The sequence below is a fragment of the Lepidochelys kempii genome, chromosome 11 (assembly GCF_965140285.1).
Source record: "Lepidochelys kempii isolate rLepKem1 chromosome 11, rLepKem1.hap1, whole genome shotgun sequence".
Lineage (NCBI taxonomy): Eukaryota > Metazoa > Chordata > Testudines > Cheloniidae > Lepidochelys > Lepidochelys kempii.
In genome coordinates this window covers 40503382-40530598 of record NC_136390.1, presented here as the reverse complement: position 1 = coordinate 40530598, position 27217 = coordinate 40503382, and the positions used below count along the sequence as shown (strand labels likewise).

General features: G+C 37.1%; 1 protein-coding gene across 6 annotated transcripts in view; it reads right to left on the bottom strand.

Moving 5' to 3' along the window:
- Window positions 1-27217, bottom strand: part of METAP1D (methionyl aminopeptidase type 1D, mitochondrial) — a 74702-nt gene that overhangs the window by 13524 nt on the left and 33961 nt on the right. For 5 of the 6 annotated variants that reach the window (XM_073305840.2, XM_073305839.2, XM_073305838.2 and 2 more), the window contains 5 exons: window positions 13713-13882; window positions 10309-10458; window positions 6808-6956; window positions 6089-6131; window positions 1357-1520 (listed from right to left, as the gene is read on the bottom strand). In XM_073305840.2, coding sequence (XP_073161941.1) covers window positions 1357-1520; window positions 6089-6131; window positions 6808-6956; window positions 10309-10458; window positions 13713-13882 — 676 coding nt within the window. The remainder of the gene's footprint in view (window positions 1-1356; window positions 1521-6088; window positions 6132-6807; window positions 6957-10308; window positions 10459-13712; window positions 13883-27217) is intronic. The other variant, XM_073305842.2, reaches the window with a different exon arrangement.

Sequence of the window (27217 nt, the reverse complement as noted above, 5' to 3'; positions counted from 1 at the left end):
GATAATTACCTCTCAGAGAGAATCAAAGGCTGACATGCCCTTTAGACACAGCCATGAATGCAGAGCTCGATAGAATGCTTGAATAAGAATCTAGTGTTCTGTGCCCCCTTCTACTCAAGAATAAATTTTGTTAAAATGCAAGAGCACCACCAGTAAATCTGTTGAACCCTAGGTGTTCAAAAATATGAGGTGCCTCTATCGACTCATCCCATTTGCAAAAATAAAACTACATTTTGAATTCACTTCTATTATATTCATGGACAGTAAGATAGTGAGATATGCATTAAATTTCTTTTCCCAGTAGGGGTCTGATTCAACATTTCCTATGAAAGAACAAAAAGACACTATCCTTTTTCCCCAGGCTAGTTAGCCTATAATTTAAAACTGTCAAAAACACAATTTTCTACAAAGTCTTCAATAAAGGCTTCTCAGACATAACCCAAAGAGGTTTTACTAAAGTTCGATTCAGACTCTGTTACAATATTTTTAAAGCTATAAATACATCTAACTGATATTTTGCCTCTCTCTTTTTTCCCCCTTAAAGTATTTGAAGATTTACAAAGAAAAAAAGGCAGTATCTTTTCAAAGTGACTAAGCCTTGCAGCTTTTAAGCAATCAGAATGCATGCAATAGTTTGTCATATCCATTAATATTCACAAAAGTACCAGTGAGGTACCTGTTAAGGAAAATGTATATGACGTGTTTATTTAAAAAGAAATTGTTTAAAAAAAATCAAAGAAATGGATACATTCAGGAAATAGTGACATATTTTAATTCAAACCAACAAGAACAAAAGCAAAGATTACTTTTATATAAAAGAACAAATGCAAAATAGGAAAACTTCTTCAAGAGGGTGCTCTTTCCTTATGATATTTGCATGCACTCTGGTTTGAAAGGTAAGAATTTCCTGAGCTAAATATTTTTGTACTTTTTAACAAAGTGACTTATTGATTTTGACTAATTCCTTTATAACGTTATTTGCTATACAACAAAAGGAATGTAGGTTTTTCATCTTCTTACAGTGATTCTATTAAAGATGTGACGTTTCAGGTAAAAATAATAATAAAAAAAAGGGGATGTAAAACACTACAAATCACACCTCTTAATCTAAAACCACAGCAGTCTGATAAATATCTTTGAGTCTTTCTACAGGTATCTTTGCTGATCCCAGTGTAATTCACTTTTTTAAATCTTTCTTATCCAAGGAACAACATTATAGCCTGGCAGTTCACATACTGATATCAGACTGAAATGATGGTTCTGAATCATAAAACATGTCATCAGCTTTATACCAAACCACCAATAACCTTTGTCCCACTTGCCAGCCCTCCCTTTACTTGTCAGTATAAGGCTTACCTGATTGTGTTTCCAATTACAGAGAAGGGAGCCCCTGGTCTGCAAGCTGCAATTGCTTCATCTCTACATTTCCTGGCAACCTCCACTAACTTTTGACCAGATTTATCCACACTGCCCACCAAAAATGTTTCAGAAGTGTCACCATGGTAGCCATTGTAATATACCTAAACACATGTAGAAATGTAAAGACATTTTCTTGTTTTACATTCAGAAACAGATCTCCTGTTAGTTAAATTCATCCTATTTATTTTAAGGTTTTCTTTTAGGTTGCCTTTAAGCTCAATTTGCAAAAATAAGGTAGAGGAAATAAAAGATTAGAAATTAGACCTAAAAATGCAACTTTGAGGTACAACTGTAATGATAAATTATATGTAAAACCCTTCAATTTTATGTCTAGGGCTGAACATTTGAACAAATACTGGAAATGCAAAACTGGAACGTTCTAAGAGCCCTAAATACACAAACAATTAAATTCATTTAATCTACAGGAAGTTAGGTCTTGTCTTCACTACTGGAGTAAGTCGAACTAAGTTTTGCTACTCCAGCTACGTGAATAACGTAGCTGTAGTCGACGTAGCTTAGGTCGACTTACCATGGTGTCTTCATTGCATTGCTCTCGTCGATTTACCTTAATCTTCTCAGGAAGCTGGAATACTAGGGTCAACCGGAGAGCGCTCTGCCATCAATTTAGCTGGTCTTCACTAGACCCGCTAAATCGACCCCTGCTGCATCGATTGCAGCAGCATGATCTCCCTGTAGTGAAGACCAGCCCTTAGAGTAATTGACCTTTATGTCAAAGATGTGCAAGAGGTGGGAGTGGGTCTGAGGAGGATGAAAACCACTTCCCAAAACAGGGCCAGGGTGCAGGGGTGCAGCACAGCCCTCCCAGAGATACAACATCACCCTGTGGGCTAGGATAGTAGCTGCTGCAGCTGCTCATCCATGCCATCTGCCTATATAGTGTATGGTGGTGCCACTGGATTGACATAATTGCAGATCCCATGGCTTCTCTGACCTCAACGCCTTCCTACACACTGGCTTAGGCGGTGCAGAGACCCTACTCATGGCATACAGTGGGTGCTGAGACCGTCCTTACACCTGGAGTTGGTGGCTGGGAAGACCTTTTATTGGCTCCTCACACCACAGTGAATATCATCCAAAATGAATTTTAAAATGTACATTTAACAGCCTGATTAGAAATCCAAACTACTACAAAGATGTAATGTGTGTAAACTAACATAGCTTTAAAAATCTTAGGTCAAATTCATTGTTAGTATAACCCAGTACAGGGCCACTGTTGTTGTGCGCATTTCACTTAATTACTTTTTAAACTCCAGTTTCAAACTGTAACATTGCATTAGCATAGGTTTTTGGATTTAATTTCCATGGTTTAATTTAAAAAAAGAAAACACGTAGCTCTGGCACTATGAAGTTGCCCACAACAGAAATGCAGCATTCTGTTAGATACACAAAACCTCTACCTTTTTGACTATGTAATTATGCAACTGTTCTTCAGGAGCAACATAGGTTGTGAACTACAGCACCCTATAGATTTCTCTACAAACACAGGAAAACCCCGCTCTTTTACTGTGAAGTCTTATAATGTGGCATTAAAAAGGGTTTTGCAGCTCCACAGTACTTCAGGCAATAATGTAACTGAAAGACTATTCGAAATTTTCGAAATGTGTAAAGGACAATTTTAATTGCATATAACTTTGGTGTTATAAAATATCTTTTTCTCAAACTTAGTGGGCAACTACTCTTCAGAGACTAACACACTTCAGTGCTTAACGTTCTGCTACTTGTGAGCTATTTGTGAAAGAAGGTTTGTGACTCTTTTTTTAATGGTCAGGTATTCTTTGCCCACTCCCAAACTCAAAAAATAGCTAATGACATTTTTCCTCACACTTTTCTGCAAAAAAAATATTATACTCAACTTGAGACTTGAAACATTTTTTAGATATACTTATGAGTGAGTGGTAACGGGGTTATAATGAAAGTTGAATTTCAACAAAAAGGCCCCACTTGCTCTCACTGGCTACAATGAGAGTGGACTCAAGCCCTTAGTTATACACCTTTTTCTGCCAGTTAAGAACATCACTGCAGCTTTTCATTATGTTGTTATATGTTATAGGACAGTTTTTGTTCTAGCAGGTTCACTTTTAATAGGACCAGATCATTTTTAATAGAACAACTCTCAATCTATCAGAAACCAAACTGTAAAAAAATCTGATCATTACCATGTCAGAAAAAGGAGCACAATTGTAATAGAACACGGGGGGTGGGTCGGGGGGGGGGGTGGGGCTAGGGGTGGGAAGAGTTGATCCTGCAAGCTCTGCATGACTTTAATAAGAACTGCATGCACTCAGGGCTTGGAGGATTGGCACCTAAATTAATGAAGCAGGACTCATCTAATACTATCAAAACAATTTCTTAAATACAATTAGGGTTTACTACAACCCACTTATCACAATTACATATTTTTGACATTAATAAATTACCATAACAGAAAGTAAGATATGGTAGCTCTATAACAGCCAGCGCTCGAACTAAGACGTAGGACACAATATTTGATAACGGATGGTTGAGTGCTGTGTAGTATGTTGGTGAAGCACAATGTTTTTTTTCCATAATTCTTTTGAAAATTTAAAGGCAACATGATTTAAGTCAATAAAATGCCTTTATATTTCATCTATGACATTTCACAAACCCACTTGTGTAAAATACATTTAATTTTTTATTCCCAGATAACTTGCACTCACTGTGAAGTATTTACATTTGCTAGCTGGCAGATTATTATGTAATCATTTTATAGATCCTGTACACAGCCATAAACAAATTATTGTAGAATGTCTACTGTAACTGTACTGTTATGTCCATAATTGTTTCCATCTGTGAAATGTCCCAGTTTTTCTCATTAAAAATAAACTAATAGGTCAATTATAAACACTACAAAGCAATATTTTTTCCTCAGACATATTGGAAATGAACAATTACCAAACACAATGTTTATTTTCAGTGATAAATACACACACACACACAAAAACCCAAAGATAGGTAGTCAAAGACACATGAGCGCTGTTCCCACAACTGTCATATTCTTGGATACTTGCAAGATTTACTTTGTTTTATGAGGTTAATCAGAAGAAAAACTCAATGTATTTTCAAAAAATATCCCTCTTATTTAATCAAATGTTATTTGAAAAGAAGAGTGGAGAAAGCAAAGAAAAACGAGTGTAAAAATGCTTAGAACAGTCACTGTGGAAAATACCTGTATGAATGTGAATTTCGTTATTAATCTAAGGAGTCAATGTTGTCTTTGGGGGCAATACAAAAAAAAAGGAAAATTAACTTTAGACCAGATTTGATTTAAAGAAAGAAGAGGCCAGATCCTCTCAGCTGCTGTCAATGGACATAATTCACTAACGTCAGTGAAGCCACATCAATTCAAACCAGTCAAGGATTTGGGCCAAAAATATATTTTGAAGAATACCGATCATCCTATGTAAATCAAATAGAACAAATACCTACAGCTAGAAAATGTAGAGTAAGGTGGAATGCAGTAAAATAAGTTAAAAAACCCAGTACAGGATCACAAGGGAATGGTATAATGGGGCAAAAGTTCAAGTTGACTAAATGTAATGTAAAGAGCTATCTAAAAAGCTTTAAATGTGAGGTCAGAGTTATGGCACTTTAGAGCTGCTCCCACTTATGCCAGAGGTGAATTTGGCCCATGGTAAGCAATATCAAACAATTGGTACAGATAAGTGTATCAGGAAATTCTTTAATGGTTAAAAAACTTTCCCTTACAAAACATTACTTTATTCTACACCATTTATTATTGTAAAGTAATGTTTAGAATTCAGGAATACATTTGTGTATTCACTAGAAATCAATTGCCAAAGCTTTGGGGAAACTTACCACTTGGGGACAAAAATAAGAACCACAAAACATGATTAATCCCCATTTCAATAAATGAAAATACCAAAGGGCATCACAATTAGGTTTTCTGTTTCCATATTTTTTTGTTCTAATGCTAATTTGGTCAGCCTTTATTTAAATGGTATAAGTGACCATTCTGTGAAAATGTTAAGTCAATGGTTATATCACACTATCTGTTTGCGAGTAAAGGGTTCAAGGCTCTTATACCAGAAATGGAACACAACACTACCTTCAGGGATTTTAATAAATGTAGGGAACACTGCTAGCAAAAGAGTTGCTGTCCAAATAGACTGACATACACAGGCCAATGTAGCCTCTAATGACAGAGTAAGATAATGACAGGCCCCACTCAAAATCAGCAGGAAGAAGAAGATCAATCTTGGCAGAGTGAAGGAAAAATGCTGGCTTTCTTCATGTTAGCTCATCTCATACATATCTGTCTTCAGCTGCTGCCCAGTACTGTGGTGCTCTGCGTTAACTACACAGTGGATCAATAACAATTACACCTTCTCAAAAACATGACACATAGCAGGATTGGGCTGACATTTCACTTAGGCCAACATTGATCTCAGTGCATCTGATTCCAGCCCTAAATTCAAGTCAGGCCTGGGTCTAGTTGGAATAAACACAGAGTTAAAAACAAAAAAGGAAACCAGCTGCTTGTGCCTTGGATTAGAAATAAACAGCACACATCCATCTGTGCATTCCACATTTTCAATCTACTGCTCTTCCTGTTGCTACTAGCAATTGTAAAGTTGATCAAAGACTATTTTTTATATGAATTACTCACTGTGACATCAATGTTGATAATGTCTCCATCCTGAAGAGGTCGACTGAAACATAAACAGACAAAAAAAAAAAATAATGGTGACAGACAGTTCTCAACAAAGGGAATATAAGAACAAACACCTAATGACACACACACACACACACAAATCTGGGGATGGAGAGGGGAGAAGATATTTTTTGGTGGAGGAGGATGGAGACAAATGGAATAACCTTTTCTAATCTTCAGCTCTTGCTACTTAAAGAACAAGTACAGATGAATATAATGTAATGACAAACAACTGACAGAAAATATTATCAGTGTCTGAAAATCCACCACCATACTTCTCTGATTTATAGTGAGCTGATTTTACTTTGTGAGCAGCCTAGTGTATTGCTAATAATAAAAATTTACATCAAATGTCTTCAATTCCTTAAACTACATGTATTTTGCTGAAAAATTAGAAGCATTTACTGTACTATATTTTTTCAGACTCTAAACTCTGGAGGCATTACACCACAATTTATGAGTGTCATGACAAACAGTCGATTATGTTTTTATTATTATTAAACAAACTCCCAAAGTGCCCATCGCCACAGTATCGTTGCATGCTATGCAGCTGCAATAGGTTTATAGGTGTTTTTTAGGTAAACTGAAACATGTTTAATATTAACCTCTAAATTATGAACATTAACATAACATTTTTGTTTGCAGTGGTAAAATGTGTGTTATTAAGGGAATACCTGTCAGGAATACCATGACATACCACATTGTTCACAGAGGTACAAACAGATTTGGGAAAACCTCCATAGCCTAGAGGTGAAGGATAGGCATTTTGTCTGATTATTTCGTGATGAACAATGGAATCTATTTCTTCGGTTGTCATGCCAACCTAAAATATAAAATAAAAATTGTGCTGAAAAAAAATATTGAAGACATTTTCTTTTATTTACTGAATGTGATCACAGTCATGCACTTCAGTGAAATCTAGGATGATACAAATCAAATGCTTTGATACAAAACACTAAACTGTTTGATACACTTTATAGATACATTATGTTTTATTTAGAGAGAAATCAAGCATACAGTAAAGGGAACACTTAAAAGCTTCCAGAAAACTGAAAATACTGTCTACTTTCTTTCTTTATCTATATTTGCCTTCTCAAGGCCACGATTTTCTATTGGCCTCTCTGTTCAGTAGCTGCTATAGAAGTGTCTGCTTTTTTAAACTTCCTTCCTCTCTCTTTCCATCCCCCTTACATAATTAAAAATACAGTAGCTTCAATTTGTATTTACAAGTATTGCATTTAATGCTTTCAACCTTTTAAAACATTTGCAGCCATTTGTAGATAAATCCTTAATTCTTATGACTTGCAAATAAGATTACGGTCATACTGTTGTCAATGATTTTTTCCTTCAAATTATTTTTGAAACCATTTTAATTCATTTATACATAATTTTAATATTTGGTTTCATACCCGGGAGCTGTTTGTATTACAGTGGGCACAGCAGTGACTTTAACAGTGAAATCTGCATTAGAATTTCCATTCTAGCACCCTTATTTCAGTGACCTACAATATTCAGAAACACTCATTTTTTGACTGAAATTTTCTATACTCAATCCTTTTCTGAAGGTGAATTTTTTTGTAAGATTAACAGAAATGGTTTAGCCATTTTTGACTTGTGAAAAAATGCCACACACTTTAAATATTATTATTCCAGCTTTTCTTTTGGATCAGCTTTAGTTCTGAAATGGTTCAAGGTGAAAGTTGAAATTTGGTAGCGAAACCTCCCTCATTGAGAAGAAGTACCTTGGAGTGTTCCTGTGAAAATTAGTTTTTATTTGAATGAGTTTTAAGCCTTTGAAAATCACACTTCACACATATGCACTACAGTGACTTCGATTTTTGAGTACTTTTTAGTATCGTTTGGAATAAAGGATGGCTGCGTGCAGGTGTTCATATGGCTTTCCTAGCGGTGCAGTGAAAGATTTAGCAATTGTGCATGGTGAATGAGGCAGCATACATAGCATGCAAGGAATAAGGGCTGTTGTGGACCCCTTACTTCATTCATGATGAACTTGTGGTTGGGCAGGTGAAAACTACTGCCCACTTCCCCCCCGCCCCCCCAACAAGGGCAGGATGCTATGTTGCTCCCCTATCCCACAGCAACTATTCCAATCTATGTGCTGGAATCGTAGTCACAGCCCCTGCACACAGACTGTATTAGATACTAGGGCCACTGGATCAAACACAGACCATAGTTCCCATCCTGTGTCACCTGCATAACACTTTTGACGCACACGCAGCATGGGCCTTCTGTACCCGTTGGTGCCCAGCTCCTTTCTGTGGTGCACAAAGAGTGCCTGGGCACGTGTGCATGGCCATTCAGTGGGCAGATCTCCTGCGTAGCATGGGAGTGAGGCTTATGTGTTCCAAAGAGCCTTTTGCCACCACTTCACACATCAGGCAATTTTGCTTTAATTGAAAATACTGTCTGAGGGGCAGTAACAGCATCCTCTGGTGGACCATTTCTGCTACCTGGGATAGGGTATTCTGGTGGTCTCTTGCCACATAGTTCCATATTGTGGAATTTGATTTTTTTCCAAAAAACACTACAAAATTCCATCAAATATAATGTGAAGAACATGTTATGATTGCATGGTTAAGCACAAAAATGTAAGGAAATTACAAAGTTAAGACCATACATTCAGCCTTAACTCTGTCCCCTGTGTGTATGCATTACAATATAGCCTTTAATTTACATAGTGACATACTATTTCTCAAAATATACTCCCCCCACAAAATGTAACCCACACATACGTGCCATCTCCTATTACTTTGTACATTCTAGCCAAAAAGAATAATCAATATGAAAAGTACACCATAAACTACACTTACACAGAGCACTACACATTACCACACAACATCAAAGAGTAATAGTGAGAAACTGCTGTTATTTATAATCCAAGTAAGTTTGGCGCTAAGTCCCTGATTCTGCAAACACTTATCCATGGGCTTAACATACATATGAGCTGTTCCACTGAAGTCAATGGGATTACTCACATAGAAGAGGTTAAAAACACCCACAAGTGTTTGCAGGATCGAGGTCTAAGTTACTTTTATTATTTGCTGCATCATCTCCTGAACTGCCCCTAAGGAAAGCTGTATTGATGGTTGAAAAGCAAATGCACACTAGATGAATTCTGACAACATTTTTCAGGTTGAAAGCACTAAACTAAGAGTAGTAATATAAACATTTTAAATTAATAAAGATATTTAGGAAGATTACAATGATGAAATTAACGTGAGTATAAATAATGAACAAATGCTACACATGCACTTAAGGTTGCAGAAAAATAGTATATTATATATTGTCATCAAAGAAATAGTATGTAATTAAAACCTGTATTATAATGCATATGCATGAGGGGGAAGGGTACATAATTTTGTCATTTTCTGACTTTTGAGTGCTTAACTGTGCAATATTAATCTTTTCTCAGTGTCTTTTTTTGATAAAATACATTTTGTACCTCCACATGCTCTGAACACCCTTTCTATACCGCCACACTCATATCTACTAACTATAGAATATATTTCACCCTAGCTTGTATGTTATTCATTAAAGAAAGGGAGAAGCTACCAAAGCATTTTTCCATCTCCAAAGACTTTAAGGAGATTCCCCTTTATTATGTGGGAGGCATCCCACAAAAATGTTCTCTAGAAAACATTACTGAAAACCAAGAGTTTTCCTTATCGGTGCACTCTGGCAAGGTGCATGGAATTTTACAGTGGCATTCTTTAACAGTGGTTCTGTAGTTTGTGACATGTCTGATCAATTGGCCAGAGGAGAAGGAGCAGCAGAATGGAAGGAACAGCCCAATCCGTCAGATTTATGGAAATGTAGAGCTGGAAAGCAGAACGTGTGAATCACAGGATTTGCTGTGTCACAAAATCATATAGAATCCCATGTGCCTTATGACAAACCCATGCAACTTGGCAGGTCAGAATGCAGACCTAAAAGGATTACACTTCTAACAATGAGTAAATGTAATCACGCCCCACACAGATTTCAGTGATAAAAGAAATTAAACACGTATCTTATATAGCAAAAAAAACATTAAAATTAATACCCCCCCTTTATTCAGTATGTAATTTAATAGCAAGTTAGCTGTACATTAAATAAAAACAAAAACAAAGCACAGAAAGCATCCAAGTTGTTACAGGACCTCATGTGACTGTTACCTTTAAACTCTTTCCAGCTAGAAGTAGAATATGACAGGCCAGTTGACAAGCCTGATGAAGCCCTTGAATCTGATCTTCATTCTTAATTTCTATGTAGTCTCCCCAGTCTGGTACAATGCCTGTCGTCACATAGTCTGGCTTCTTTATGTGCTTGGAGAAGAAGGATTGAAAATGAAGATCAGAAAACTGAGCATGACAATGGGATCATTTTCTCAGAAAGTGCCTCCTGCTTCATGGCAGTTTGCCCTTTCTGTCATAGTACTGACCTTCCTAAGCCATCAGGGCAAGCCCTCAAGGCTGCCTCAGTATTTCTTCCAATGTCCTTTTGAACTTAACATTGCCTGTTACTATTGACTTAGACAGTGCATTAACCTTACAGTACTGAAATTCAAGATATTGCAGTAGTCTTTCAGTCCAAATAGCTGTGAGCTTTAAAACTATCAGAGGAAGACTTAAAAGCTCATTATTTTATTTTTAAACAAAGGTAAATTTTATATAGAAGCCCATTACACACACTCTCACTGAACAAATATATGTACAGTAGTACAGGAAAGTCCTGAGCTTCTTACTCAGACAAAATTCCCCTTAACTTCAATGGGAGTTTTTCCTGATTAAGAACCTCAGTATTTCTAGCTGTCAGCCTCATTCAAGCGTAGTTGTAGCCGTATCAATCATAGGATATGAGAGAGACAAGGTGAATTTGGATACGCATGTATAATATTATAAAAAGAAAAATGTATGTGCAGCATAATAGATATGAATGAGAGACAAGGTGCGGGAGGTAATATCTTTTATTGGACCGACTTCTGTTCTCTCTCTCACCAACAGAAGTTGGTCTAATAAATGATATTACCTCCCGCACCTTGTCTTTTAATCGCATTGATATCTATTATGTTGCACACACATATTTCTTTTTAACAGAGTTCATTTTTTTATTAAAGCTAATGTAAATAAATATATATAATACACAGGTTAAGAAATGTACATCTGGCTATAGTGATTAGATTATCCACAAATACCAAGTTTGTTTTAAAAATCATAAGATACATATAGTACATAATCAGCAATAACCCAACTGTACAACCATGTCCTAATTCATTGTCTTTCAAGGAAAACTATAATATATTTTTATTTCATGAAAAGGTCTCAGGCCTCATGCATGTAAAATTCTATTTCCATTTAAAAAAAAACAACATTATAATTCTAAGACGAATATATAGTAACAACAACAAAAATATCTTACACATATATACAAGCACATTTCATCCTCCTAAGGATTCCAGAATATTTACAAGCTATATATAATTATCACTTTACCCATCACAAAGGGCCTGGTGGTCCTGCATCGTTCAAGTCATTGCAAGAGTTTTACAATTGACTTCAGTGGAAACAGGATCAAGCCCACAATGCACACGGGATTAAATGGACATAGGACCCAGGCTGTAGGGTAGTTACATAGAAGCTGTTTAAACAGCACACAGCAAGACTACACAACATTTTAGTGTAGGAAGTGAAGAAGAATGGCGTATCCAATTAACTCTAAAGGGGGACTTTAGGTAGGTAGACTATAGTTACCCCAACTGGTGTTTGGCCGTCCCTATGCTTACAGAAAGTGTCATAGGATCTTTAATGATCCCACGCCATCAGGACTTTAGGTTTACATCTCATTCAAACACACAGCACCCCCAGCAGCACAGAACCTGTTCACACCATACTAGGACATTAATTTATTTCTAAATCGGAGGGAAAAATCCCACCTCCTGAATTACCAGCTCCATGCCCTGCAGCACTCTGAGTTTTCCCTTGGAGAACACTCATCCAATAACTGCCTAGACCTGACACTGTTTAGCTTGTGAGATATGATGAGATAGCAGCTCAAGATGGTATAGCTGCAGACATTTATGTCTACCTTTTCTCACCATTTCTCCTTTCCTACAAAAATCTGTAAAATTCATATGCCATTTTTAATATAAATATTATTTCTGCGATATTCTGCAGAAAAAATGCTCTTTCCCCCCAATAATATATATTCCTGTAATAAGTTTCCCTCATTATTTAGATATTTCCTAAATTATTCTTATATCCTAGTTAAATTGTAATTCTGTAGGCAGATGAAAAATGAACAGATTATTAAAGATGAGCATTGCAACCTGTGAAGATTAGTTTTCAGCATGACAGTTTATTTTTTGTATTCATCCTGAAAGAAATATCTACAAGTGCTACAACAATTTTTCTAATCTTTGAAAATATACAGGGTCTTGATCCTATATTCATTGTGTATCCAAAGCTTCTATAATGTTTTAGGCTTAAGAACTCTATAGTAAGCATCCTCAATTTTTACTATCACCTTAGGAAAATGTAAATATTTTATATTTTGTGCTAGAAATCTACTTTCTTATAAAAGAAATAAAAAACTACTTATAAACATCACTATAAAAATATTATCCAAAATTATTTTCATTAAATAAAGGGTATGAAACAGCCAGAGTACATACTACAATTAAAGCAGAAACAGGGAAAGGGCAATAGCACACCTGTTAGAACAGCTCTAAATAAAGTCATAATGGATTCAAAAGCAGACAAAAAATGTATTTTCCAAAAAAACAACATTTAGTCAATGACAGAAAAGGTTAGTTCATAAGTTACATAGCAGGGCAGCTGGCTGACATTTTGATGTATGCTTTCATCTAAGCCTGAAATCACCGAATCACCAAAACTGCAGGAGGATGTAAATGTTTGAGACTTAATGTGTTAGAAATTTACATTGAAAGGGCAATATTTTGCCCTCAGATGAGCATGTGCATCTCATGTTGACTTCAGCTGGAACTATCTGCTTCTATCAGAGGTGCTGCTAGACCACTGTGGACCCTAAGCAGGAATATTTTTCCACCTCCCTTATCTCCTTCACCCACTCCCTAAAAATACTAATTGCATTATTTTCGCAAACCAAAAAATACACCAACACAACACATACTAATACACTGGTTAAAAACTCCATATGAAATTAGAGGCATGGTATTTTGGGGGTAAAACTAAATCAGGGACCTCTAAGCTGCCTGGCATGCTACACAATTGCTGCGTATGCCTAATGCCACCACTGCCTGTAGCCAAAGGGGTTTGGATCTAAAAGTGTTAAATGTTATAAGGTGATCAGTTACAGTAACAAACATAATATATGAAGAACTGCCAGTTTTAAACTCCCTAATGGCGTATTTACACCACTCTGTTTAGCATGGCAGGGAGCTGAAAACTTCTCACACCACTGTTCCTATTTCAAATCCCAAATCAAGTAACAAGACCATGATTCAAACTCCCAGCTGTCAGAGGATGAATGTACTTCATCACTCGTGCAGTCAATCTTTATACTGACTGGAAAAAGGATCAGATAATAGAAATTACAGTACCTTAGGAACTGGGTGAGCTAGAGAAACTATAGCCGGCCGAACTATACTATAAGCAGTATTTCTTTGTCTCTGGAAAAAGAAATATCTTCTTTGTTGACTGCATGACTGCTTGTGTAAGCAGATATGATTGACCGGTGAAGAGAAAACTCCACGGCAGTGAGTCACACACCCTGTGAATAGAAATGTTTTTTTTTTAAAATGGTTCAAGAAGTCGTTTTATTACTACCAAATTACTAAGTGGTGACTATGCCAAAGAAAAAACCCTAGATAAAAAAGATAATCAGATTGTATACAATAGCAAGTTCCAGTTCACTAATTTAATTATGATTTTGCTAACGTATTTATTACTTATCTGTAGTTTTATATAAATCTACATAATGAAAAAAGTGTGTTAACATTTAGAAGCACTGAGAACAAAACCACATATCAAAGCCTTATCTAGCAAAATACTGGATCTATTTTGGTGCGATGTATGAGAAAGTTGTGTAAATCCCCAGAGCATCAAGAGTAGAATTGACCTTATAATAGGGCCCTGTTCTCAATGACTTGAATTACTAGTCTGGACAGGCCAACCCTTGGGGCAACAGTAAAACAAGGGACAGTATCTAGAAGTCAAGGGAGAGAAAAGGATGTAGAGATGATAGTACATACAATTTTTCCATTTGTGTTTTGGTTTGGATTGTGTCTGTATCAGAGTAACCAACAGGCTGGTTCAGTGTACTTTGCCATTAAACTTTCAATAACTCATACAAGAATGTTTGGAAGCATTATGGAGTAAATTTCACATAATAAATTAATTGATCTTGAAAGGTGTCATATATACACGAATACACTAGCAACATTGATGTGGCAGAGAACCAACACAGACAATGACTCCTCAATAAAGGGGCAGTGTTTTTTGTTTTGTTTTTTAAACCTGAGCTAACTATTCCAGTTAGATTCAGAAAAATTAGTGATGGAAAATCTCTTGAATCATCTAGTTTAACTCGTCGTCAATGCACCATTTCCCCCTACTGCACATTTCCTATTGTATTGTGTAATCTAGTTTTAAATGTCCCAATTAAAATTCTTTATATTTCTTAGAAAATACCCGTTTCTTCCATATCAGGGATGCATGTTCTACCTCCCCTCCAAATATGCTTATTGTGACCAATGCATGGAAGTTTCACTCTACATTTATGTTTGGCTTCTTAGATAGCCTTTGTCAAGGTTCCTTCCCCACTCTGAACTCCAGGGTACAGATGTGGGGACCTGCATGAAAAACCCCCTAAGCTTATTTTTACCAGCTTAGGTTAAAACTTCAAGGTACAAACTATTTTACCTTTTGCCCCTGGACTTTATTGCTGCCACCACCAAGCGTCTAACAAATACATAACAGGGAAAGAGCCTGCTTGGAAACGGCTTCCCCCGCCCCCACAATCCTCCCAAACCCTGCACCCCCTTTCCTGGGGAAGGCTTGATAAAAATCCTCACCAATATGCATCGATGAACACAGACCCAAACCCTTGGATCTTAAGAACAATGAAAAAGCAATCAGGTTCTTAAAAGAAGAATTTTAATTGAAGAAAAAGAATCACCTCTATAAAATCAGGATGGTAAATACCTTACAGGGTAATCAGATTCAAAACATAGAGAATCCCTTTAGGCAAAACCTTAAGTTACAAAAAGACACAAAAACAGGGATACACATTCCATTCAGCACAACTTATTTTATCAGCCATTTAAACAAAACAGAATCTAACTAGATTGCTTATTAGCCCTTCACAGGAGTTCTGACCTGCATTCCTGCTCTGGTCCCAGCAAAAGTAACATACAGACAGAGAGAACCCTTTGTTTCCCCCACACACACTCCAGCTTTGAAAGTATCTTGTCTCATAGAATCATAGAATCATAGAATATCAGGGTTGGAAGGGACCCCAGAAGGTCATCTAGTCCAACCCCCTGCTCAAAGCAGGACCAATTCCCAGTTAAATCATCCCAGCCAAGGCTTTGTCAAGCCTGACCTTAAAAACCTCTAAGGAAGGAGATTCTACCACCTCCCTAGGTAACGCATTCCAGTGTTTCACCAACCTCATAGTGAAAAAGTTTTTCCTAATATCCAATCTAAACCTCCCCCACTGCAACTTGAGACCATTACTCCTCGTTCTGTCATCTGCTACCATTGAGAACAGTCTAGAGCCATCCTCTTTGGAACCCCCTTTCAGGTAGTTGAAAGCAGCTATCAAATCCCCCCTCATTCTTCTCTTCTGCAGACTAAACAATCCCAGCTCCCTCAGCCTCTCCTCATAAGTCATGTGTTCTAGACCCCTAATAATTTTTGTTGCCCTTCGCTGGACTCTCTCCAATTTATCCACATCCTTCTTGTAGTGTGGGGCCCAAAACTGGACACAGTACTCCAGATGAGGCCTCACCAATGTCGAATAGAGGGGAACGATCACGTCCCTCGATCTGCTCGCTATGCCCGTACTTATACATCCCAAAATGCCATTGGCCTTCTTGGCAACAAGGGCACACTGCTGACTCATATCCAGCTTCTCATCCACTGTCACCCCTAGGTCCTTTTCCGCAGAACTGCTGTCTAGCCATTCGGTCCCTAGTCTGTAGCGGTGCATTGGATTCTTCCGTCCTAAGTGCAGGACCCTGCACTTATCCTTATTGAACCTCATCAGATTTCTTTTGGCCCAATCCTCCAATTTGTCTAGGTCCTTCTGTATCCTATCCCTCCCCTCCAGCGTATCTACCACTCCTCCCAGTTTAGTACCATCCGCAAATTTGCTGAGAGTGCAATCTACACCATCCTCCAGATCATTTATGAAGATATTGAACAAAACCGGCCCCAGGACCGACCCCTGGGGCACTCCACTTGACACCGGCTGCCAACTAGACATGGAGCCATTGATCACTACCCGTTGAGCCCGACAATCTAGCCAGCTTTCTACCCACCTTATAGTGCATTCATCCAGCCCATACTTCCTTAACTTGCTGACAAGAATACTGTGGGAGACCGTGTCAAAAGCTTTGCTAAAGTCAAGAAACAATACATCCACTGCTTTCCCTTCATCCACAGAACCAGTAATCTCATCAAAAAAGGCGATTAGATTAGTCAGGCATGACCTTCCCTTGGTGAATCCATGCTGGCTGTTCCTGATCACTTTCCTCTCATGCAAGTGCTTCAGGATTGATTCTTTGAGGACCTGCTCCATGATTTTTCCAGGGACTGAGGTGAGGCTGACTGGCCTGTAGTTCCCAGGATCTTCCTTCTTCCCTTTTTTAAAGATTGGCACTACATTAGCCTTTTTCCAGTCATCCGGGACTTCCCCCATTCGCCACGAGTTTTCAAAGATAAGTCTCCTCATTGGTCATTTTGGTCAGGTGCCAGCGAGGTTATCTTTAGCTTCTTAACCCCTTACAGGTGAAAGGGTTTTCTCCTCTGGCCAGGAGGGATTTAAAGGTGGTTAGCTTTCCCTTTATATTTATGACAGCCTTTTTACAGTGTTCCATGGTCTATGTAAAGTACAGGAGTAGTAGGACACTCTTTCAGGAGCCCAAAAGTATAGAACAAATGGAATTATTGAATAAGCTCCGCCACAGAAGGACTTTTAATGATATTTTCATATTTTGACAAGTGACAAGGTTAATGAATATTGTTCATATCTTTATAGCACCCTGAAGCGGTGCAGAGGCCCCATACATTACTGTTTAGATCTTCCACAGGGGTACAGGGTAAAGTAAAGAAGTAGCGATGGGGGCTGAAAGTTCAAATCAGGCTCTCAGACGAAAGCCAGGGAATTCTGTGAAAGTTGTTCCGCAATAGTTAAAGAGCATAGAGGGGCCTCTAAGGAGGCAGAGCTTCACAGTTTTTAGATGGCTGGGTTGTATCCCCAGCTGGGTTCATTCTGTTTGCTTTTTTGTTTATGTAAAATCCTTTTTTTTTTTTTTTTTTTTTTGAGCTGTGTACCTTGGATTCCAAGAATGGTACCTAAGAGAGAAAAACGTGCTGTTTTTTCTTTCTTACTTGCTGGACCATTTAACCCAGCCTACCAGCTGACACACAGCATTCATCCCCAAAGAGCCAAACACACAACTCAGTGGCCCAACTTGCATCAGTTTTCAGTGGCACTAAGTGCAGAGTCTGCAGAAGCAGCAACATTTAGGTTATCAGAAGTAGCAGCAATGAGTCTACTGTGTGTGATCAGTGTGATCAGACCACAATAAGACAGTTCTTCTACAGAGTGTAATGAAGGTATCTTGCTCTTAGTACAAATAGAGGCCCTTTCTGTGCAGTTTTATACAAACGTAATAATTTTCCAATCCATTTAAAATCCACCCTCATTGATGTGGTCAGCTAGAGTCCACTCAGATATCAGGATGTGAATGTGCATTTCAGATGCTCTCCTTCATGAATGGCATGCTGCCAATGCACGTGTCCTGCCACATAGAAGTTTAATTGGGGAAAAAAGATGCAAGTGCACTTGTTAATTATTTGACAATAGAACTCTAAACGTTACAAATGCATGCTCTGAAATACACCGGACCCTCGCTAGAACGCGGGATTTGGGATCCATGCCAAGTACCGCGTTATAGCAGGGACCACGATAAAATGAAATTACTGTATACAGTAAATGTCACATCCAGAAAATAAACTCCTACTTGAAGGAAACAAACAAGAAAAAAAAGTGTTGCTTTACTAGAGATTTAAAGTAGACATTATAATAAACTAGTCTAGTTTTTCTTAAAAAAGTCGGTGAGTTGCTTTTGCTTCTTGCTGCTGTGCTGCTTCCGCTTAGCAAACTGCAAAATACTACGTAGCTGCATAATTTTTATAGGCTCAACGTCTTGCATCTCAAACCATCTTAAAGCAGTCTCTAAGCCAGCTACGGTCGCAGCTGACGTTGGAACTATGTCCACTTCATCTTCCTCTTCTTCTTCTTCTTCCACAGTGAAGGCCAGTTCTTCATCTTCTGGAATGTTGTTTGGTCGTACTGCCTGAAGAATTTGGTCATCCGTTAGACTTTCAGCAACGGGACAAAATTCTTCTGCTTCATCGTCACCTCTTATCCAGGACTTGTTATTTTATGGCAGAACAGTTACCCCGAGCCCGGACAGTTGCTGGCACAGCTCCTGCATCCACTCCATGTCTGTTCTTCCAACTTCCTCCTCCGTAAATCCCTTGAAGTCAAATTCCTCGTCAGACTGTGATTTGCTTTCTTAATTTTCTTCCAGGAGCGGGTGGCCAAACAACTCTCTTGGTCCCACCATCCAACAGTGGTTTACCATTTCAGCGCGTACTAAATTCCAGGAATTGCCGCCAATGTAAAAGAAGTCTTTTATAGTCAACTTCTTCAGAAAAACAGTGACAGGCAACTCGCTTTCTATCATTTGTCGTACCAAGTTCCTTCGATAGTGCTGCTTAAAAATGGCGATAACACCTTGATCAAGCGGCTGAATTTTGGAAGTCATGTTTTTAGGTAAGTATTCAACCCGTATTTTACCTTCACGGGTTCTGAGTTTTTTGGCCAGAGGATGCGCTGGACAGTTGTCTAGCAAAAGAACGGCCTTTTCATCTAAGCTTTTTGCCCGCAAATGCTTTCACACAGAAGGGAAAATTCGGTGAAGAACCATTGTTCAAAAATTTCTCTTGTCATCCAGGAATTTTTGGAGTTCTTGTATGAAAATGGCAGGAAATTCACATTTACGTGATGAAAGCACTGAGGCATGCGAGACGTTCCAATGCACAATGGTTTTACTTTATGCTTGCCTGTTGCATTCACACAAAACAATAAAGTAAGGCAATCTTTTGTCCGTTTATATCCTTCTTTCTTACGTTCACCTGTTCTGACAGCCAGGGTTTTATCGGGCAACACTTTATAATAAATTCCTGTTTCGTCTGCATTGTAAACCTGTTCCTCCGAGTAACCCTCTGCCCATAAAATTTCCCTCAACTTCTCAGGGTACGATTGTGCATCATCGTCGTCAGCAGAGCGTTTTTCTCCCGAAACTGCAATCTGAGAGATTCCATGTCTTTTCTGAAATCACCACAGCCAATCCGAACTCACCTTAAAATTGCTGAATTCACCATGAAGTTCCCGGTTGAATTTTTCCGCTTCCATGGCTATAAGCGGACCAGAGATCGGAATGCCTTTCTGCTGTTCTTGCACGAACCACGTGTCCACCGCAGAACCAAGATCGGCATCATTCGCTAAACAGGCTCATTTTCTTTGAAGACCATGCTCTTCATCCAGGTTATAAATGTAAGTTCTGAGCTTGTCAGCATCCTTTAGCCATCCACGAAAGGTGGACTCGTTAATGCCAATACCACGGCTAATCTTTACCTGGGTTTTGCCATTTCTAAGTCGTTCGATAGTGTCCAATTTCTCCTGCACCGAGTAAGCCTTCCTTTTCCCCAACATTTTTGACATCTTTCTAAAGATAAATACAGTACTGTACCTGTAAATTTTTATTACATTACATTTGCATGGCGTTATAGGCCTACAGCAATCGTCATAAGGCTTGTCTACACTACCACGCGGGGTCAATCTAAGATACGCAACTTCAGCTACGTGAATAGCTGACGCTCTCCCGGCAACTGCACTTGCGCTCCTCGTTCTGGTAGCATACTAGAGTCAACAGGAGAGTGCTCAGCGGTTGATTTATCACGTCTACACTCAAAAAAATTGTACTGTAATTACATTTGGGATCCATGGCTGCGACCGCATTATATCTGAATTTGTGTTATATAGACGCACATTCTAGTGAGGGTCCAGTATACATCAAATCAATTTATATTTACTGGTGCACTCCTATCAGCTACCCCAAAATCAAAGGGATACCTCTTTATTTAGAGTGAAAATTTTACCTCTGTCCCATAAAAGCCATACTATAGGTGTTGTTACAAGGTAACAGGATAATAAGGTACTGTACTGTGTTGTTATTCCACTAACTATTCATTACAAACCAGAAATTTGTTTTACTTGCACTGGTGAAATGCATAAACCAAATGAATGCCATTAGATCATCACAAGAGCCCTAAAATAAATTGGTAAGAAATACAAAAATAGGATAACGAAACCTTTATTTAAAGGAATAAATATAATATTAAAATATTTTCTTCTAAGATTTCTTTAAAAAAAATAGAATGGCATTACAAAAATAATGCACAGTGTTTGTTTAGGGGAGAAAATATCTAGTTACTGTCACCATGCTTCCTTTACAAAGAATGCATTTTTAATGTCTCTACAACTACTCTTAATTTTTAAGCTTCCCTATTCACAGCTAATTTGATACACCAACATCATCAATCACTAGACACAAGAACAACTGGCTGTGTTCCATAACTCTTGTCCGCAGACTCCCAGAGCCGCTGACACACATGGAGGCTGCTGTCTGTCAGAGTCCTGTTTACTTCTATTATTCTACAGTTCGCAGTGCATTTTCCTTGTTAAGCTGTTTTGGGCCATAAGTGTGTATATTAATTCTTATAAGATATAATTTTATAAATGTAGAGTTTATGATGTTTCCTGTGGGAATTATAAACATCTGGGAGATATCAGAGTGAGAAAGCAGTAGCCTTGTAACACACAGATCATCATAGCAAGGGTGTAATGTTGACTATTTACAGGGTTTCTTTTTCCCCCCTAACACTAAATCTGTGTTATTTGCCATGAATAACAGAATATTTACTATCAGCTGCAATAAGGAGACTTATTACCAGTGTTACAAAAAAAAAAAAAAAAAAATCACATCAACAGTTTGTGCTGAGCACAGAAAATTATAGACAACTGCTTCTTTTACTCCATGGTGAATCACACTGTGCAGCTTGTATGTATGTCTTTGGAAGCTGCTGGATCCCCCAGCATATCTTCCATGCTTTAATTTGTATTAATAATATAAATATGCACAAATATGTGAGTTATTGCAATTTACCATATGAAATTATCTTTTATGGAAATTACATTTGATTTTCTTTTAACTGATTCAGCCAGAAAGGTTGAATACAGAAATCAAGAATGATGATGGGAGGGAAGCATTTTAAGTGACTAATTTTGCAGCACAATGTGCCCCATATTTATTAGCCTTTTACTCCAGGTCTATTTTAATTGTTATCTGTTCATGCATGCTATACCATATAATGAAATTCTCCCATCTCACCCACTGAGTAGTGAAGTTTTTTTTATATGTACCTCTATTAATGACCCTTAATTAAGTTGATTTTAGTAATTTAAATGTAATTTTTCTTCTGGTCAACAAGTATTTTTAAGGGAGAGGTCAGGAATGAACTGTTAAATGACTGCTTTTAAAATGTTTCTTATTTAATAGTAGAAAGAATAAATGCTGTATGTTTCAATGACTGTGGCCTACCAACATCAAAACCATAAGTCTACATTATTCAACAGATTTGAGTAACAATACTCTCACGTCATTAAGTTCTTTAATACTCGTTTAGTCAAGATTTCAAATGTACCAATTAAGAAGCAGAAAAATTACTACAGCATAAGCTTCAGTCTGATTCTACTGTACAATAACTAAAACGTACCTTTAAAAAGATAGACACTATAAAACATATATATTTTAGGAGTACTTGTGGCACCTTTGAGACTAACAAATTTATTTAAGCATAAGCTTTCATGAGCTACAGCATCCGATGAAGTGAGCTGTAGCTCACGAAAGCTTATGCTCAAATAAATTGGTTAGTCTCTAAGGTGCCACAAGTCCTCCTTTTCTTTTTGCAGATACAGACTAACACGGCTGCTACTCTGAAATACATATTTTAGAATCTTTTCAACTATTACAATGATCAGTAGACTACAGAAGCGTACCAGCAAAAATATTTATGGGGTATCAGAATTAACATCCAACTGATTTAACAAATATAGGCAATTAATTCTTGGTGAAGTGAGCCTTGCATAACTCAAAATAATTAGCAAGTACCAACATCAAAACCAGTGTTTTGCTATCCTATTTTCAAATATTGGGCATTAGTTCATCTGAATTCAAAATGGAGTTTGGTGATTTACATGAAATATACACGTGTAAAAAATGTAAGTAAAAAATGAGCATTTAAAATTTTTTATTTGCTCTATCAGATAATTTTAACCTTGATACATAATTATGCTGCTTCTGCCAGTTTTGATTTTTAAAAGAAAGGAATGATGTTTGAAGTGGCTGATTTAATAAGCACCATAGCTAACAGCACCTGGACTTCAACCAGCGTAACTAGAGTAAGAGTACACAATTTTTTATTGTTAATTACAAAATGTTTAGATACAAATTTTCAATGACCCTATCTAAAATACTGGAGTTACGTTCCAACTTTTTTTGGCAGATCTTTCGTGGCACAGGTTATTGTAATAAAAATTTATTCACACAACACTGATTTTGTAATGCCTGTGTTACAGAGGTGCACATGTGCTTCAAAAATAAAATGCGAAAGATTAAAGGTTCTTTCCAACTCTATGTAACCTGTACAACAGAAGAGCAACTCACATTTCACAAGCAATAACCTGTGCATTTGCTGAAGAAAAGAACAACACAGAAGAATGCCTCAGGCAGAAGTTGAAACTGATTGGGCAAAGTAGAAGAACAAGAGCCCTTGAAACTAAACAAAAGCAAATTCATTCTGTTGACAGATGTTGATTACATCAAAGCAATGAAGGACTTTTTTATTTAACAAATATCTCTGCATTATCTGTACATGAGAGATGTAACATGTCTTAATCAACATAATCTAACGTAATAATTTTTAAATTCAGTAAAAATATATTGTAATGAGGTCTTAACTACAGGCTTCTGTAAACAACAGTGTATTCACATGGTCGCGTCTCCATACCCGTGCTGGTAACGCCACCATCAGTCCCTTACTGCCAGGGGTTAACTGCTCTGGCAGCCAAATAAAATACAGAGAGAGCCGTATAATTATGGAGACAGTCAAAGGGCAGGCTCTATTTTGAAATCTATTTGCACAGACAAGGTCTCCCAATTTGGCTTACAGGAAACTAGCTGGTAAAGGGAGTCTCCTTTTCTCCAGATGCTTTCCACACTTTTCCCCCACATCAAGAAATCATGGATATGGACACCATACACCACTGTTTCCTGGGTTACAGGCCTGTGTGTCATTACAGGAAGAAGACCAAATCCATAAAACAAGCTTGTGAGAAGTATTTTCCTCTAATTGACAATATCAGGAAAAAGCAAAGCATAAAAAGACTACTGAAAATGTTAATCTAGCAGCAGTTCTACACAAGATTTAGCCAGAGCTGACAATAAGGTGTTGACAAGGAAAAAATAAAAATGCATGATAAGCATGTCTGTGTTTTAAACAACATGCCTGGGAGAAACATAACATTCATCAGCATAGATATGCCTTTGGTCACAATTAACAATATATTAGTATAAATCTCTACAATTATGTGGTTCTGACTGTGCAAAATATTGGCAAAATATTGACCTAAGGCCAAGGTCCTTAAGTACATAATGCTAAAACAGAATTTATTTTTATTCAATTATTGAAATGAAATAGAAATTTATGACAGAAGTTGGTTATTAAATACTGTAACTAGAAGTCTTCCTGTCCGACTTACTCAGACCCAATGAAGTTGTCCTGTTTCTATCAAAATCAATAGCAAAACTCTCACTGACTCCAATGGTGCAGGATGAAGCCCCAAACCTGGCATCACTGGGATTCCTCAAAGGCATGAGGCAAGTTGGATATTGTCTTTAGGGCCCAATACTACTCCCCACAAATTCGAAGTTTTGCCAGTGACTTCATTGGGAGCAGGAGTAGACCTTCTTTGACAATATTTGAATTTGTAAAGTATTATATTAAAATTCACTTCGCATTTTCACAAATATTGACACTGCTTATTATTTCTTTATATATCTTCCATATTCACATTAAGATAATTCAATACTATCTTTTCTAAGATAATACAGTTCTTGTAATTCTTCACTGAGCCCAAACCTAAAGCCAATAGAATAGATATCTTAGAAGTAGGTAAACTGGGAAACTATGAAGAATCAGAACCTCTTCCATGTACAGGAAGGATGACGGCCCGAGGGTACTCCAGCCCAATAATAACAACATTCAAGTACTAGCACCCAGGTCATGACAAGCCATGACCCTTCCCCATTGCTCTTTCAGGAAGTTGGCTCTGTGCCACACTTTATCAATAGCAATTAATAGTGTGTAACAAGTAAAGAGAAAGAGAAAAACTTCTAATTTTACATGTTACAAACCAATAGCCTTACAACAAAAATCCCCAGATCTTCAACTGGTGATGATTCCCTGAGCAGCTGTACCAAAAAAAGTCACATCAAAAAGCCAGTAAGATAAGTTAAATTTACTGCTTCACTAAGAAAATTCTGGTATTGTCAGAGCATATTGCCACTACATACTAGGGTTTAGGAAACACAAAACCAATAATTGAGTATAACTATGTCTGAGTATTACAACCCGGGCTCATTCATTCATTCATACCCCAAAGGAACTTCATTGTCCATTAAAGTGTGACTAGATTCCATATGTTTCTATTATTAAAAGCAGGATTCTTAACATTTCTGCAACACACAGACAGGCAGCTTCTTTGACAAAGAAATACTTTATCTTCCCTGTTGGGATAACTGGGTTTATTAAGATTGTACATTCTAGTGAGGTTCTAAGAAAACAACAGAAGTAATCTTACATCCAAATTTTTCTGTCTCCAACATAACAACATAAACAGAAAACAAAAGGCGAATGTTGTTTACAGCAGTAACAGCAGCAAAATGAAACAAGTCAGATCCCAAAGCCTGGGCAAGGCAATATTAAGAGTTTCACACACAGTTAATTCCAAGGAAATATAAGCCCCGAATCAGCACAACACATCTGGCAAATTTCAACTTTTCTAACTAACAAATGAACCATTCCCATTAACTTACTACATTCCTGTTAAGATGAAGAAAATAAATGAATTCATCTTAAAATGCACAAATTAGAACCAGAAACATATTTGCTCAGGCTTGCACATTGAAATACATCTTAAGAATGGTTTCTAAGAATTTTATAAACATAAAGTTTAGTCCAGCTTGAAAGAATAGCTGATATATTAACTACTTTGCTTTTCTCAAGGAACTGATCATTGTTTGGCTTAAGTATTTAACTTTAAATAAAACAAAATACCCAAGCCCAGTTCTGATTAAAATAATAAATGATTCAAAAAATCACACACACCCTCAACACATACACAGTATAGAATCTCATTGTTAAAAAGCACACAGCCACAGCTGTAACATCTATTGAATTCTACTGTTATAAAATAATTTCAGATAGTATATGGAACACAACTGTTTTTCAAATAACACATTTATGTCCAGTATACTGTATCACTATTCTGATATACTATTAAATGTTATGGTGCTAAAAAAAATAAATCTTGCTATAAACTCCTTGTTTCCCATTGAACTTCACAAACCTATATCCGTATCCTCACAAAAATGCTTTACACATCATTTCTTTCATTGTGCAAAACCATGACAAAGATTGATAAAATAAGAGCATAAGTTTGCATAGAAATTTTGTGGACTATCATGATAATTATCTGAATATTCTCTATGTAGTCCCTCTAAGCTGAAGTAGTGAGAGTTTGTAGTTGGTAATCTTTTCCCCAAATAAAAGATACCACCCACTAGAGTAATGTGTCATCATACTAATGTAGCTCCACATTTCTGCAGTTGAATCTCTGAGGAGTTAAAACAAAAGGATTCTTGAATCACAAGCCAGTGTTATCTCAACAATGAAGATAAGTATAAATTATGTTAGCAATTTCTTCAGATAGAAATCTTTCAATAAAATACTTATAATTTTACTCTTGTTTGGAAATAATGACATATAACCACAGGTGTTTCCAGCTCTATGTCAAGTTTTGTTAATTATCTGTATTATCTTGTTTTATAAGCAGCGGCTGCAAGCATCTAAAAACACAATTTATATATTATAGGGGTTAGTCCCCCATTGAGAGACTTTACAAATGTAAGTTACATACATCCATCCCTCAGCACATCTATGATGGAGAACAGACTTTAGGATATTTGTCATTTCACTACCAAAACTATTATTAATGTCACCAGCTTATAAACTAGGAGTCTGATTCTGCACTCCTTACTCAGGCAAAGCTTCCACTAAAGTCAATGAGAGTTCTGCCTGAGTAAATATTGCAAGGTTGGGCCATTACACTCTATAACCTATTCTTCCAAATATATGAGCAAATGTAATATTTTGCAGGATTACAAAGTTATGTTGGTGAGGGTTGGGAGGCAAGCTCTTATTTTGTTATAGGAAGATACACTGTGTAACAAAGATGTCCCAATCAAGAGCTCACTGTAGCTAAAACTTGGTAGCTTTATCACAGTATTTATTTTTCTACCAACTATTCATTAAAATGCACTATTATATCACTGCGTAACTACAGCGTTTATTCATAAATGTGACATTTGATTCACTGAGCGAATCTGAATTATAGGATTACAGATCC